A 15604-nucleotide genomic window follows, 5' to 3' on the forward strand; every position below is an offset into this window, starting at 1 on the left:
GTCCTGAGGGTGCCTGGGGGCCAACTAGCCCATCATGTACCTCCAATAAGCGCCACAGATCTGTGTTGCAGAGAGGTGGTTTAAGGCCACGCCCCTTTTACACCTCTCAGAAATACAACTCTGTGGCACTCTGTGTCCACGTTGAGAAAGCTGCCGCTCAAGTATAAATCTACTCGAGCAGCAGAAAATGACCACTTGCACTGTGCAAGATGCCCTTTGCAATAATTGCACAGTGCGGACACGCATCCGGCACTGTGCAATCAGTGCGAGCAGCATATTCCCTATCGCACTACGCAGTTCGCGTAGCTTGCGTAGTGCAAACTACGCCCAGGGTTAAACGTAACATTTCTTACTTATTAAATGTTTTGGTATGGATAGATTTATTACACTTGTTTTCTTTCAGTTAAGCCTGCCCGCTCGATGCCACATCTACCCAGGGCTGAGTTCAGGTTTAAATTAAAGATACCTAACAGGACCTCATACAGAATAGTAATGTTATTACTTTGTGAAGTCACAACCACCCCAACTGATTAGCCACTTTATTACAAGGCAAAGATAGGGAGTGAGAGAGAATGAGTCTACTGGAGGTAGTGGTTGCTGTATGGCTCCCTGGTGACACGACTTTCCCTGTGCAGATGCTCCACCTTCATGGAGGACCACGTTTTTTCAACAATATGGACACCTTTACTGTAGTAGTGCTAGTATATGAAGGTGGGAAGTTAAAATAATTTTTGAAGGACAAGGAACTATTGGAAGGATGACGATGAGGGACAAGAGGGTATAGGGTGGGTATTGTTTTTTAACCAGTGTTATTGTAATTACTAGACCTCGTGGTAAATGTACCATAGTTGTGCAATAATCTTACATGATTTGTGAGTGATGTTCACCAGTACTGATGGTGTTATACCCCTCAGTAGTCTCTGTGACTTTGCAACATGTAGGATCATTACAGTCAGTTACACCTCAGTGGTTGGAGAAAGACTGGAAGAATTGCTCGTTTCCTATATCATCTGTTAAATGTGTTAGGTCATAAGCAGTGTTTTGGAGTCCTTGTTGTGGAGATTACCATAACTGGTGCATTTCAGTGGTTTTTATATTGCGTCCATAGCCATCATGTCCTTCCTAGTGAGGTTGTGACTTCGAAAGTATTTGATGTGTTATATCCAGCCCTTGATGGATTTTCTCATAAGATGTTTCACCTGAAGCCTCTTTTATATCATTAAACAGCATTATTGTGCATATTATTTTCCCTTTCGGCTACGCATTCTTCCACATAAACGTAGGAAATATATTCGTTCTGTAATTTATAATTTTCTGTATACTGTTTCATAATTCATTGAGCTAATATAGAACTGCACTAAAAATGAGGTCCTGTACTTTTTCTTCTCAACAATACCTATTTCTAAGACTCATTTCTGTCTTCCCGACACTTTGAAATGTGCACCATGTGCCAGAAGCATGACAGTTCTCTTCTCTTCAGTCCGTGCATGAAAATAAACTCCTTTATAACTAGCAGGGTCATTGAACCCCAATATTACTTAATGAACATAACCAAGCTCCACACACACATCCCTTTCAATACCATAAAAACTCTCAGCTCATTATTACTTAGCAGACTGCAACATTGTTATAGACAACTAAAGGGCTTTTACACTAATTTAGCGCCCCACTCAACAAGGTTCTAAAATTTACCACCAGATAATTTCCAATCTTCCCAGGTTTCTTTCTAAGCTTTCTTCATACAGCCAAAACCAGGATCTCATGGATGCTTCCGACAGAAACAGTAAATGCCTTAGCCCCCAGCTACCTCTCTGACATCCTAAGATGCCGTAGGTAAAATAAAGAATCACTAACTATAACCTCATAGCTATAAGCAAACAACTTTGTGATGCCTCTAAGAACCGGCCATTCTACCTTTTAGGTCCATTTCGCTGAAACTTTGCAGCAACAGGTACAAGATCAACCTCTCTCTCCAATTATTTTCAAAAAGCTTCAAAGTGTCATCCATTGGATAGAGAGACCTTAATGATTACTGCACGAACACCGCATACCACTGAAAATATGTAAAGTCTTTTCCATGCCCCTTTGTCATATTAGTTTTAGAAACATTACGTTCAAATGTGCCTGTCTTTGCTAATGATTTCCCTATAGCAGGTACTCTCATTCAATACCATAACCCTTTCTTGTTGGCTTTATTATGAATCTGGTGGTCCACGTCTTGCCAGACTTGCAGGGGCGCAGTGGTGCTGGTCTTCCGATCACTCCATTATGACCAGGACAGTCGTGCTGCCTTGGAACCACCACATCAGCCAGTGATCTGACATTCCTAGTGGTAGCCCTGCAGTATTGAGGCCCCAACATGCATGGCTGAGCCGGCGTGGCCCACCAAGCATAATATGAGTTTTCTCACTGCTAAACTTTTCATGATGGTATACCTGCCATGAAAAGTGTGGCAGTGATGTAACAAATAGGGCCCTACAGAGCCCCCTTGTGCCTCACTGCATGTGAATGCACACAGGGGGGCACTACATGTGCCCCCCTGTGTGCATGCCCACCAGTACCTGCACAGCATGGACTGCAGCAGTCCATGCCGTGCCGGTACTGCCTTTGACGTTTCCATTGTGGTGCCTATTTTATAGGCACTGCCGTGTGAAGACCAAAGTACCACCCACCAGACAGGAGAAAACACCTGTTCTAGGGGGCATTTCCTAGGTTGATTTGGTGGTAAGGGAGCGGGGTGTTCCCACTCCTGCTCTCAATGTTCTACGTATGGCCATTGCTGCTATGTCAATCATATATGATTAATATGTTATTAATGCCACATAAATAGATAAATAACAAATGTACTAAATAAATACATAAATTGAGAGAATTAATGCATTCTGAGGATTGTTTTCAAGTCTAAAATGTGGGGCCGGTCACATTTCAAGTATGATTTTGGCCCATTTTCATTGGCATTCATGGTGGGCTAATTGTACTATATCAGGGAATAACAACTATTATTGGATTGTAGAACAGATATCTGCATAAAGCTTGGGTACATCAGTGTCAGCTGTTTTAGACATTCAAAGTATAATTCGTACCCTGACACATTAATGTAAGTGACCTAGAAAGCATGCGGTCAATGTATCATACTTTAAACATTTCTGAAAGTGAATATCACAATAATATGTCTCTTTTTTTTCTAGGGAAAAGGAGCTGTCCCGGAGAAGGTCTAGTTCGAATGGAGTTGTTTTTATTCCTCACGACAATCCTCCAAACTTTCAGTCTTAAATCTGTCACTGATCCAAGCGAAATTGACATCAAACCAATAATAAGCGGTCTTGCAAAGATACCAGCAAACTATAAACTCTGTGCCATTCCACGCAAATAATGGACATCCCAAGAGTAACAGGTTATCTCAGATTTTTCAGACCTAAACTCCACACTACTTGCAAGAACATAAATGCTGAGAAAGCAAAGGAGAAACACCAACTGACTTTTTTCAGCTACTAAACAGCAGACACTTTGCGGCCTATTTATGAACCGGTTTACGTTGCTCTTGTACTACGCAATGTGGTGCAAGAATGACACAAACCTTACTTGTGATTTATGAAGCCATGCAGGCCACTTTGCGAGGCCCTTAGTGGCTCCATAAATCTGGAGTAAGTGAACGCAGTGCTAATTTCTGCATTGTCTTAGTGTTCCCACGCAACTCCAATGGTTGTTGACCCATTCCAAGAATTATCAGAACTAGTATCAAAAAGATACACCTTCTCTGGTGAGGAGTAAGGAGGAGAAATATTTTTATTTCTCCATGTTCCTTTCTCATTCTCTGTTACTTTTTACTTTCTCTTTCTATATGTGCTGCATTTTGCAGCAAAGAAAGAAAGAAGAATATACCACTCAGGATTGTATTTGTGCTGGGAGGTGTCCCTTTCTACACAAACAAACATCGTGCATTTTTGCAGGCTCCTGTGCAAGGGTTTCAGTAATTTCGCTAGGTTGCCAGAAGGGCACCAGCGCAGGGTAAAAGGCAGGAATGTGCTTTATTGCCTTAATTAATGTGCATTCCTGCCCATTCCCTGTCACGCAGTGCAGCAAGGAGCCTTGCTACGATGCATTGCGCTGCATTGCGCTGCATTGCGCTGCGTTGCCCTGCGCGACATTCTCGTAAATAGGCCCCTTTGTTCAAGCTACAATTTATTTTACTATTAATGTTCAGTTTTTCGACCTGGTCACTTTCATTAATTCCATAACCTTACACTACACTCATTTAGAAGAGCAAGGCGTACTTAACCCCTTCACTGCAGCGGCTATTCCGTCGCAGTGCTAAGGGGGTGTGGCGTAAAAGCGGCGGGCGCATGCTGGTGACGGAACCGCTCCATCACCAGCGTCGGTTGCGCTGTGCTTATGACGGAGCGGTTCTGTCATGGCCCGCCCCGCTCAATAGAACGCTCAGCGCAGGCGCGGAATCCGCGCCGCGCAGGCGTGCCGAGCGGGCCATGACGGAACCGCTCCGTCATCAGCACAGCGCGACCGCGGCTGATGACGGAGCGGTTCCGTCATCAGCAGGGGAGGGGTTAAATGGTTGACACCTTATTTCTTAGCTTTAAGCAACATTTTTATACGTTTCTTAGATCACATCAAATTTCAAGTCGAATGTTGACCTCAAAACAATATTTGATTTCAACCGAAATACATGAAATATCCATATCTGCTATCAGCTTTGTTAAGAAAAAAAAGACATCTAAAAAATAGGCTGGAATGGGTTACACATCAACGATTATTTTACTGGAATTTTTTTATTTTTTTTTATTTTCAATTCAACTACCTTTTCTATGAAGTAAATTCATTTCCACTAACCATACACGGCAAATAAGTGGTTACAGAGAGTAGCATTTTTTATCTAGATCGTTTTATTATACATCGTTATGTTTATTATTAAACAATGTAATTCATTAGTACCGGAGATTTGATGATTTATACTATCCTCCTTATCATGGCAGAGCAAATGTGCATTAACTGCACTACAGTAAACTTGCTTGCGCTCTTTTGACCAGCTGCTCATTTTATTTTAAAAACAGTGTAATCTATATGCAAAATTTGCTTGAGCATGCGCCTGGCCTAGGCCATAATTGATTTTGTAATAGTCTGCCTGCGAGCAGTTGAGAATATTAATTGATAAATAAAAGTTCACTTTCTACCTTACAGTTTTTTATCTTTTTTAAAATGCTCTCTTCGAATCGATGAGTCTGTCGAGATGTATTTAAAACAAGTGCCAGGCTTTCTAACACCTATCCAGTGTAGTATCTGATGAATGTGCATTAAGCATGTTTGTTCCACTGATGGTAATTTTTCTCTTTTATTGGCTGCACATTATTTTTCTGTGATTACCACCAGTATCTATATCCATATTAGAGATGAAACGTTTCAAGAGTGTACTGAACTTTTTTATTTCTGTGATTATAGCTTCAAATTCCTTATCTTTTTAGCACTAACTTTAAACTAATATATTTCATATCTGTATATCATAAGACAATCAGTGTCATTGGTGGGATTTGATTGAAAACATTAACTATCATTGTTCTTGTTACTGGATAGGACTGGAATTATTAAAACACTAATGAACAGACGACGTACAAGTATAATCACTGATTAAGCTGAGAAACCACCAGGAACAATATTAAGTCTTGTTATCCTTTCTATTCAATATTCAGTTAACCCACCTGCTTCGTTGTCACATATTCTGCTCAACACACTGATTTCCATTGACATTATGTTAGTAGTAATTGAGTAAAAAAATAAAAACAGTAGAAACAATCAAGGGAACTATCATATAATCATTGCACCACACACCGCAGCCTAGTATTTATGCAGAGTCCTCCTTTTTCGTAATTCACAACTTGCCTAAGTGTTTGTCTAAGTATCTTTACATTTTTTCCATCTGACATATTTGCAGGATATTGCTTTTCAGCGGATGAGGAGGCTATGACGCTTCCCGCTAGCTAGTGCGTGCCTTGAGTGATGCCCCTCCCACAGTGATGGCGTCTTTGATGATTTACTGCAGTCGGAGCGGACGCTGATGACCGGAGCTCCTGCTCGATTGCTAGTCTGGTTAAGTTTGTGCAAATCGGCAATGCTGCGGCTTGGATGTTTTCATGAAGCAGAAGAAAAGGATCTAAAACGCCGCTTTTCTTTTTTTGAAGCGGAGTGTGAAAGCGGGCGGGAGGAGATGGATTTGTGGAGCCTCTGATGTGTGGTTGGATGCTGGGTTGCTGCTCGCCTGCCTGCTTGCGGCCCGCTGAGGCTCCCTGCTTGACTTTGTCGGTTTCCTTCTTTCCCAGCAGCTGGCTTTGGAGGCTTGGAGGCACTGGGTTCGGAGGATGTGGAGGATTGGTGCTGGAGCAGTGCAGGTTTTCGAGTAGTCGGCATCTGAAAGCACAACCACAAAGGCAGAACAAAAGAACGTCATTTGTTATTAGAGGTGCTGTTGGAGGAGGGGCAGGGCTTTAAGTGGGATAAAAAAACTGGGGGTCTCTCAAAGGGGCGTGGCCAATGTGATTAGGGGCGTGGCTTAAACTTGTAAACCAAACATCTGTGCTTAGCATAGTGTGCTGCCCGACTTGTATTTTGCTGTTTGTGTCATTGCATCTAAATATGATACAAGAAGTAACATTATACCTACAACAAGTCAGGACTATTGGCTTTGTCAATGGTTGTTAGTTGCAAAAGACAAATAAGCAGCAACTTTGGCCTGTAGATAATATTAAGAAAGCTTCCACTTAAAGCCCTGGTGACGCCACAACAATGTTGCTGCTCCTGAGTTTCAAAAAGAGAAGGGAAATCCAGAGAGAAAATGACTCTTTAAAAGATTTCCTTTCCCCTACAACGTTCACCTGGCATGACGTCACTTCTCCACTAGTGAGAAGTGAGCAGCATGATGTGCCTGCAGTCTCGAAACTGGTCTCTATCGGGCTCTGTTTTGTGCCCTGGCACTTTTTTCCGGACTGCAGTGACAGCAGACATTGCAGTCCGGGAAAAAAGACAGTCTGCCTGTGCCAGGGAACAAAACAGAGCCCGATAGAGACCCGTTTCGAGCCTCCCTTAAAAAAACTGCCGGTGCTCAGACCCGGAGAGACCCGGCCCACTTAAAGCCCTGAGGAGGGGGACTGAGATTGGGGTAGAGTTGAAACAGGAGTGAAAGGGGGAACGGCAGGACAGAGGCGATGGTGTTAATGGTGAGTTCTGGTCTAATCCCTTGATCAAAAAAACCCCAAAAACTGGGTAAAGAGACTTGGCTTGGGCAGCGCTCCTGATTCAATACCGATTCAATACTGCAGCACTTACTTTGATTCCAATAATGAAGAAACAGTTGAAACTTGCCGCAGCTGCGGTGAAAGCGGAAGCTGCAATTGCAGCAAAAACCAAAACAATGTTAGCGAAAGCTAAGTTGAACCAGACTTTAAATAAGGGTGGAAGTAAAATGAATCTCTTGGAGTCTTCTTTTAGTTCTCAAAGTTCAGAGACTTATGACTTTTTACTAAATGAGATTAACCTTATAGAGACCGCAGGAGTTAAGCTAATAGATTGTGACGGTGATATCTCGCCAGGTGATGCTATAGCTCGAAGAAATCATGAGCAGAAGAACACAAGAGACTTCCCGCTCTTTGCCAAAAATACTTTACCTCTTGCTACTTCATCAGAGAAACCCTCCCAAGATGTGTTAGCATTAAACACCTCAGGTATAATACGAGACACGCTATCGCAAGCAGTAACTTCAGCCTCAGACCCAGCATTCTCTCCTGGGCCTGTGTTTTCCTCCTCTCCAGGGGATCTCGCCCCAAGTGCTCAGGGAGCTCTGCTTCATTCGGAAGATCAGCTGATGAGTGTGCCAGGGGCAGACCAGTCAGACCCTCCAGGATATCGCGATTTCGCGATTTCGCGGTTTGCCGCGAAATCGGCACTATTGTAAAAATGCCACGATTTTTACAAATGTGCCCGCGAAATCGGCACTTTGTAGAAATCGCGCGGCATTTTTACAACAGCCGCTATATCCTGGGGGGTCTGCAAATTGTGTTAATAATTGACTGTTGGCTGTGGCTAAGACAGACCGAGACGGCCAGAGAGATCCCTCTTGGTGCTATGGCACATTTCCATTTCAAACACATCATTCGTGTGCTTATACTATTTAAAAGTGTAAAATTACGCGGCGTTTCTATTTTCTTTCCGAAGGTTTGATTATATAAATGTTTCAGCACTCGTGTTAGAAGCGGGATACATTATTCAGTGTCAGGCATATTTAAACTCATGTGTCCTCGTAATTTCGGCAGTCTTCTCTTCTATGTTATCGCCATGGTAAGCACGTCTGACACCGGTACCTCTGTGTGCTGGCCTCTTACTAGCATTTCTCGGCTGCTCGCCTCCTAGCAAAACAATTATGGGTTACAACCGATGCAGGGACTGAGGAACCCCGTGCGACCTGTGACTAATCTGTTTAAAGGGGAATGACACTCTGTTTGCTTCATGAGTACATTGATGTCTGCAAAGTATTGTCTCTAGTTTTTATTTGGCTAGATTTCTGATTCTGTATTTCAGATACATTTCTGTACTGTACGAAAAAAACAACGTGAGGTGTTGGCCTTAATAAAGAACACACATTTGGAAGTCTACTTTGCTAAATGAAAATCCGGAAATCTAACCCGCTCAGTGGGTGTCCTCGCCCCCTTGCCCAAAGGAAGCCTCGCTGAATTGGCGGGTGGGTAGGATAGCAGGATTGACACTGAAACCAACCCCTGGGACCTTTAACATACTACGCAAGCCACGCTTTAAAAAAAGAGTTGAAAATTAAGGTATAATTAAAAGAGGAGGAAGACACTCGATCTGTAATAGTCAGCTCATACAATTCAGATTGTTGGATAATATGTCGCTGCTAAAGGGTAATTCAATTATACTGCTGTCAGATAACACTTGTTGGATTGTAATGTTTTTTGGTTTTTTTAATGAAAAGCGATGGCTTAACCATCGTCAGACTGGTGAGTACGCAGGTGTGCCCACATATTGCGCGAACAGGAACTCGCACCACAGAGCAAGGTCAACAGGAATTGACAAAGTCCATAGGTTGGGCCTCTTTGTAGTCTGGTTTTAAAAGCTTTACTAAAGTACAGAGGGGCAGATTTACAAGCCACTTGTGCCTCTTTTAAGCTGCCGTTGCGTCACTTTTGTGACACAGCCGTGGCGCAAAGCCATCGCCATGCTGCGGGGTATTTACAACGTGACGCACCTGGGAGATGCATCACGTTGTAAAGCCCTGCGCCACATGTAGGAGTTCCGGCACGGGGGGCGTTCCGGCGCAGGAACGCCTCCTAAAATGGCTGAGTGAATGTAATTGGGCAGGCCACGAGCATTGCTGGAGTTGCGTCGCGTTTGCGACACGACTCCATCAATGCGCCACCCTTCTGACAGGAGATGCGTCATGCATCTGTTTATCCTTGCGCCATGATGCACCGCATTGTAAATGCGGCGCATCTGTGGTGGCGCATGGGTAAACTTGCATGACACATCTCATCTGGCACATCTCTGCTGATTTGCAGGGATGCGCCAGTCATCATAAATCTGCCCCCTGGGCTTTAAATTCAACAAGCAACTATCATTTCATACTCAAATCAACTCTGTGGTGGGCATGGGCTTTGCCATCCTTCGTGACCTTAGAACATTCTTACCTCTCCTGTCGTTTAATGGTCATGGAAACGCTAGTGGCAGCCAGACATGAAACCTACCGTAGCTGTGAGCCTTCACCCACCGCAGCAGGAGAGCTTCATGTTGTTAAATAACTAAAAAAACTAAGATATCTGTGCTTGTTGTAGGAAAAATGGCCACATAAAATGCCGCAAAATTGCCGCTAAATTTCCATATTTGTGCCGCTAAATTTCCATTTTTGTGCCGCTAAATTTGCTAATCCATGCCGCTATATCCTGGGGGGTCTGACCAGTGTAGAAATACAGCCTCAACTTTGGTGATGGCAGCCGCAACTCCACTTCCGCAGTCTCCTCCCTCTCTCCTCTTTGCTGTCAGTAAGGATTTTTTAACTCAAGCTGAGGGTGCCGTGTCAGCCCAGGAAGGCCGACAAAATCAGTTATGACTACAAGATCTGCGAGGCCATTTAGTAGCTTCAGTCTTAGCACTAGCATAAATGGGGGACCCCCTCTTCAGTACTTCTGGCCAGGGAAAAGAGAGGAAGACAACAATACAGCGAAACAGAATTCCCTCGTGGCCAAAATACTTTACATTTTATGACATAGTTCTCATTTTTCAAAAAAGTCCTTCAAAGTATGACAGAGACTTACTTCAAATATGTTTACAGTAATTTATTCATTTTTTTGTATCAAAAACTTTTTCACTTTTTTTGAGATAAATATATTCCATTAAGAATTCTTTAGTCAGTACATTTTTAGTGGTAAACAACACTTCATCACTTGTATATTACACAAATTTTACATAAAAAACACAAATGATACCCAGTAACACGCACACCTACACACTTAACTAAGCTCGCATACTAAACACACATCCATATACATCCAGAACAATCTCTTTTCTTCTGTGGTTAAGGTAACACAGATATTTATGTGTAATTCCACGCCAGGTCGACGCGCGTTTCGGTGGACTTGTACCACCTTCCTCAGGACCTCAACAGAGAAAAGTTTGTGCGGACACAGGGTATCCTCTAGTAACTGTAGTGATGTGTAAAAACGCTATCAATCGTTGAGTGGTTATTCGATTCAGTTATCAGACCTATAAAAACATGCGAGTAAGGACTTATTTATTAATTGATTCCTTTTTCTTATTTTGGATAGTCCCAAGTAGGATCTTTGACGGATTTATCTTTTTGGCATATGGAGGCTTGTCTTTATATTAATTCCTTTGATAGGTTACAATTCACCAATTATTTATCCTTTCCATTCTGCATACAAGCAGAGATACTTTTCGAGAAGCCGTCCATTTTTTCTCGCACACCTAAATCGAATCCGTTTGAAAATGCAATTCTGTTTCGCTGTAGCTTCAGTCTTAAGCAAGACTAAATCACCAGATCGCTTGATGATGATCGAAGAAAATAATGAGTCTCAGCTAGGATCTAAAGAATGCAATCCTGCCCATCAACAGGAGAAGGCCATTTCATATCAGATGGATATTAAAATCATGCTAAATATCATTCTTGAAGAAATTTGTGATATGAGGAAATCACAACAATCCGAACTTACAGTTATTCATCAACGATTGGGGAAGATAGAGGAATCAGTTGCCAGTTTCCCAATTCGAAATGAGGAGGCCGAAGCAAGAATCTCCCTTGTTGAGGATCAAATGAGTGGTATCTTCCAGCAAGTAGAGCAAGCCGCTCATGATAAAATTACTATGGAAAACAAGATTGAGGAACTTGAAAATTTCTCACGCTGCTCTAACCTATGGATAGTTGGTGTGCCGGAGTGCCTCAAAGGAGCAGATACTCTCAATTGGGTCCAATCTTTTATAAAGAAGGCTGTGAACCCATAGCTCTCTGGCGACCTAACTGTAACTAGGGCTCATCGGGTACCAGCTCATCTTCCCCCAAATGAGAAGTTCCCCCTCACTATACTGGTTAATTTTGCGGATAATCCTATTAAGGAAAAAATTCTGTCAAAGGCAATTAAGTTGAGACAATTTGAAATTGAGAATGGAGCTGAATGTAGAATTTTTTCTGATATGACAGCCACGGCTGCAAGGAGGCGTAAAGAGTTTGTTAAGTTGCTATATCTCTTTAAAGCCCAAGGGGCACAAGCATCTATTGTACAACAATCAAAACTACAAGTTCTTGTGCAGGGGAAGTTTCACTTATTTACACGTACGGAAGAGGGGCACAAGCTCCTAAAGCTAATTTCAGCAGGGAAATGACTTGTTCTAGCCTTCTACTGTTTTGCTTTTTCAACTAGCCTCTTTGCATATGTCAGTAATGATAGAAGCATTTAGATCTTGCTTTCTTTTCGCAAAATCTTTTTTTATTTTTTCGGATATCGGTCCAAAGGCTTCCTTTTTCTGGATTTCGAATAGTAGGTTTTAGTTTTGTTTTTGGGTGTTTGGGGGGTAAGGTCACTTGTGGTGCAATACCAGGGCACCAAAACTAGGTTTTGGGGGGACGAGAATGTGGGAAGCAGGGAAAGCCACATTTTCTAAGGGTGGGGTAGGAGGACACAGGATGGGGGTAGGTGGAAAAATGAGCAGATGCTATGAGGAAGGCGCTAAATGGTTTTTTATCGTTTTTACTTTGTGAATGAGTTCATCCAGTAATTGCCAAATTCTTTCTGTCAATGTTAAAGGAATTTTGAATAGAAGTAAATATGGTGGTTTGATTAGGTGTCTAGTTACTTTAAAACCTCAAATTCTTTTTTTTACAGGCCACTCATTTGAAATCCAACACCCCAAAATGTTATATTCCAGGAATGTTTTCAAAGGTTTTTATTTTTGCTCTAACAGGTGTTGCAATGCGGGGGTGGCTATATATTTTTCTCGTGAATTTGATTGGGTGTTTCTTCAGGAACAAAGAGATCCCCAGGGAAGATGGATCTGGGTACAGGTGTCATTAAACGGGCAGATTCTAAATTGTGTTAGTTATTATGGGCCAATATCTGATGACGAATTTGCATTACGTACACTTTATAAACTTTTGATTGGGGTCTTGGGGCAAATTATTTTGGTGGGTGATTTTAATTATATTCAGGACTTGAAAATGGATACCTCTAACAGAGGGAAAAAACTATTGAAACCTAAAATAAAGAAGCTTTTTGATGCTTTGATAGATGATCTCCAGCTAGCAGATGCATGCCGTTTTTTAAAATTAAACTGGTTGTAAACATACTTGTTCTTCACGCCTACATCAAACTGCATCTCGCATAGATTTTCTGTTGTTGTCACGTTCTTTGATTCTTAGAGATGCAGATATTGGTGCTAATGCTTTCTCTGACCACTCCTATGCTCAAGTATGTATAGAATTAGGTCTTTCTAAAAAGCATAGGTCCAAGTGGCAGATGGACCGCCTTCTTTTGCAAGACCCCGTCTGCATTGATGAACTCATATGTTGGATAAAAGATTGCTTTTCTATTCATGAACCACGAATATGTTTTATGTTTTCTGTCCGGGGGGGTTTTAAGGCTGCAGCCCGTGGGCAGATGATTGCCACCGTTGCTAAAAAAACTAGAGAACGTTTAGAGAAAATAGCACAACTTCAGCAAGCATTAATCTATGCTGCTAATCCGCTGGGCTCTTTAAATCAGACTCAGCTGGAACAGGCTAGGAAGGCTTTAAGAGATTTTTTTATTTTAGAAGAAATACACAGCTTCCAGACCTACTCTCAGAAGGTCTATGAAGAGAGTCAAATGGTGGGCAAGATTCTCGCCGGGTCAACTCGGGCTCGACAAGAATCCGCCTGCAATGTAGAAATAAAAGATTCCCAATCTAAATCAGTAGTTACTGATAGAGCTGATATTCCTCGAATATTTCTCCATCACTTTCAACAAATTTATACCACTAAGCATTCGGTTGATTTTAAGTTGATTGAGGAGTATTTTGCTTCACTTCAAGTTCCCAGAATATCGCAGAATATAGTGACGATGCTGCAGAGGAAAATTACAGAAGCCGAGATAGCGGCAGCTATTAAGTCTCTGGCGGGAGCAAAGGCCTGTGGCGAGGATGGGTTCCCAAGTGAACTTTATAAATGTTTTGTGAAGGAGTTGACCCCTTTTTTGGAAAAGTTATTTGATTATATTAAAATGGGTGGGGCGGTGTCTCCTAAATTTAAAAAAGCAATAGTAGTTAGCTTTGTAAAAAAGGATAAACCCTCCAATAATTTGAATTCTTACCGTCCAATTAGTCTATTGAATACCGATTACAACATTTTTATGAAGATTTGGGCACAGCGTTTTACTTCTGCAGCTAAGGAAGTGATTCATGGCGATGAAACGGGGTTTATTGCCGGCCGCATGATGTTGACCAATACCCGCTTTTTGATTCAAGCTCTTGATTTTTTAATATGAACAAGACTCCTGCCTGTATCATGATGGTAGACCCAGAAAAGGCCTTTGATTTAGTTAATTGGGATTTATTATTTTATGCAGTTTCTAGGTTTGGTTTTCCACCATCTGTAATAACTATGATTCAAAATATTTACCAGGGGGCACAAGTTCAGATTATAGTCAATGGGGATCAAGCAGGATTACTAAAGATAAACCGTGGGACCAGGCAAGGCTGTCCCTTATCACCTCTTTTGTTTACTTTTTTTATCGAACCTCTTGCTATTAGATTACAAGCCAATAGAAATATTAGAGCCCCAATCGACGGAATGGCAACACTGAAACATTTTGCTGACAACGCTATTTTATATCTAGAGCCAGAAAAGTTACATTTACAGTCAACATTGGCGGAATTTAGGAAATTGGAACAAATAGGGGGTTATAAAATTAATCCTTCTAAAACCGAAATTTTGATGATAAATTCTGGGCCAACATGCCTTCCAGCGGAATTAAAACAACAAGTAAAAAAAACTGTTCCCATAAGGTATTTGGGAATATGCGTTACAGGTTACTATGGGGAATTGGGTAAGAATAATTATGGAACCACCAGTATCAAGATTCAGAATTTCTTGAATAAATGGTCTGATCTTCCTTTGACTTTGATAGGACGAGTGGCATTAATTAAGATGTCTATTTTACCTCTTTTGATTTTTTTATTCAAAATATTCTGGTTACGGTCAACGTTAGTTTTTTTAATGGGATTGATGCTAAGATTAGATTATTTGTGTGGAATAAAAAGACTGTTAGAGTTAAGCTGCCAATTTTGCAATTAGATACTCAGCTGGGCGTGTTGGCACTCCTAAATATTCGTCTTTATTATGACGCATCACTTTTTGATTATGTAGCATGTTCGTTATCTAAATCTTATCAGGTTGATAATTTTTTTGTCAGCAAGATGATCCAAGAGGGTGGAACTCAACTCCCTACTTTTTTAAAGACTTCGAAACTCCCAAAGAGAACTCGTTATAAAACATTATTAGATTTTTCAAATCGACTGCGTATGGTTTTTTAACAAAATGATCTTTCGGGGTTCTTTTCTTTAAAATTAACGAAGTGTCGAGATTTAGGTTTATATATTCACTCTACTCAATTGAAAAAATTGAATGATTCTGGTTTAGGGGTTTTGAGTCAATTGGGTATTCAAGGCAGGCTGATTACCTGGGAAGAAGTTCAGGCTGGAAGCTTGGGTCCCAATAAACCTTCTTTTTTTTAATTCATTCAAATTATTAATCCGCAATATATGTTTCGAGATTATCTGGAGTGGGTAATTGATACCGTTTATTGAATTATCAAGATGAATCTCTTTTGGTAGTAAAGATGTTGGAGAAAGTTGAAGCTCATACACAGTGTGTTTTTTCTTATCAAGAATGGCAAAAATCTCTTCTTTAGGTAATAAGGCTTTGAGAGCTGCGAATTATAAAAGAATGGCATTTTTTGCCAACTGGATGATATAACACACTCCAGAAGCACTAAATAAAATATATCCAGAGGTGATAAATATCTGTTTTTGCTATGGTACTTTAGCA

At 41.3% G+C, this 15604-nt stretch overlaps 1 protein-coding gene across 1 annotated transcript in view; it reads left to right on the forward strand.

The window, feature by feature from the left end:
• The window catches only part of LOC144783027 (cytochrome P450 2G1-like), a 330810-nt gene extending 326540 nt beyond the window's left edge, over nucleotides 1-4270 (forward strand). The window contains exon 9 of the mRNA XM_078662214.1: nucleotides 3189-4270. Coding sequence (XP_078518340.1) covers nucleotides 3189-3373 — 185 coding nt within the window. The 3' untranslated portion in view covers nucleotides 3374-4270. The remainder of the gene's footprint in view (nucleotides 1-3188) is intronic.
• Nucleotides 4271-15604: the final 11334 nt, after the last annotated feature.

This window comes from Lissotriton helveticus, chromosome 9 (assembly GCF_964261635.1).
Source record: "Lissotriton helveticus chromosome 9, aLisHel1.1, whole genome shotgun sequence".
Taxonomy (NCBI): Eukaryota; Metazoa; Chordata; class Amphibia; order Caudata; family Salamandridae; genus Lissotriton; species Lissotriton helveticus.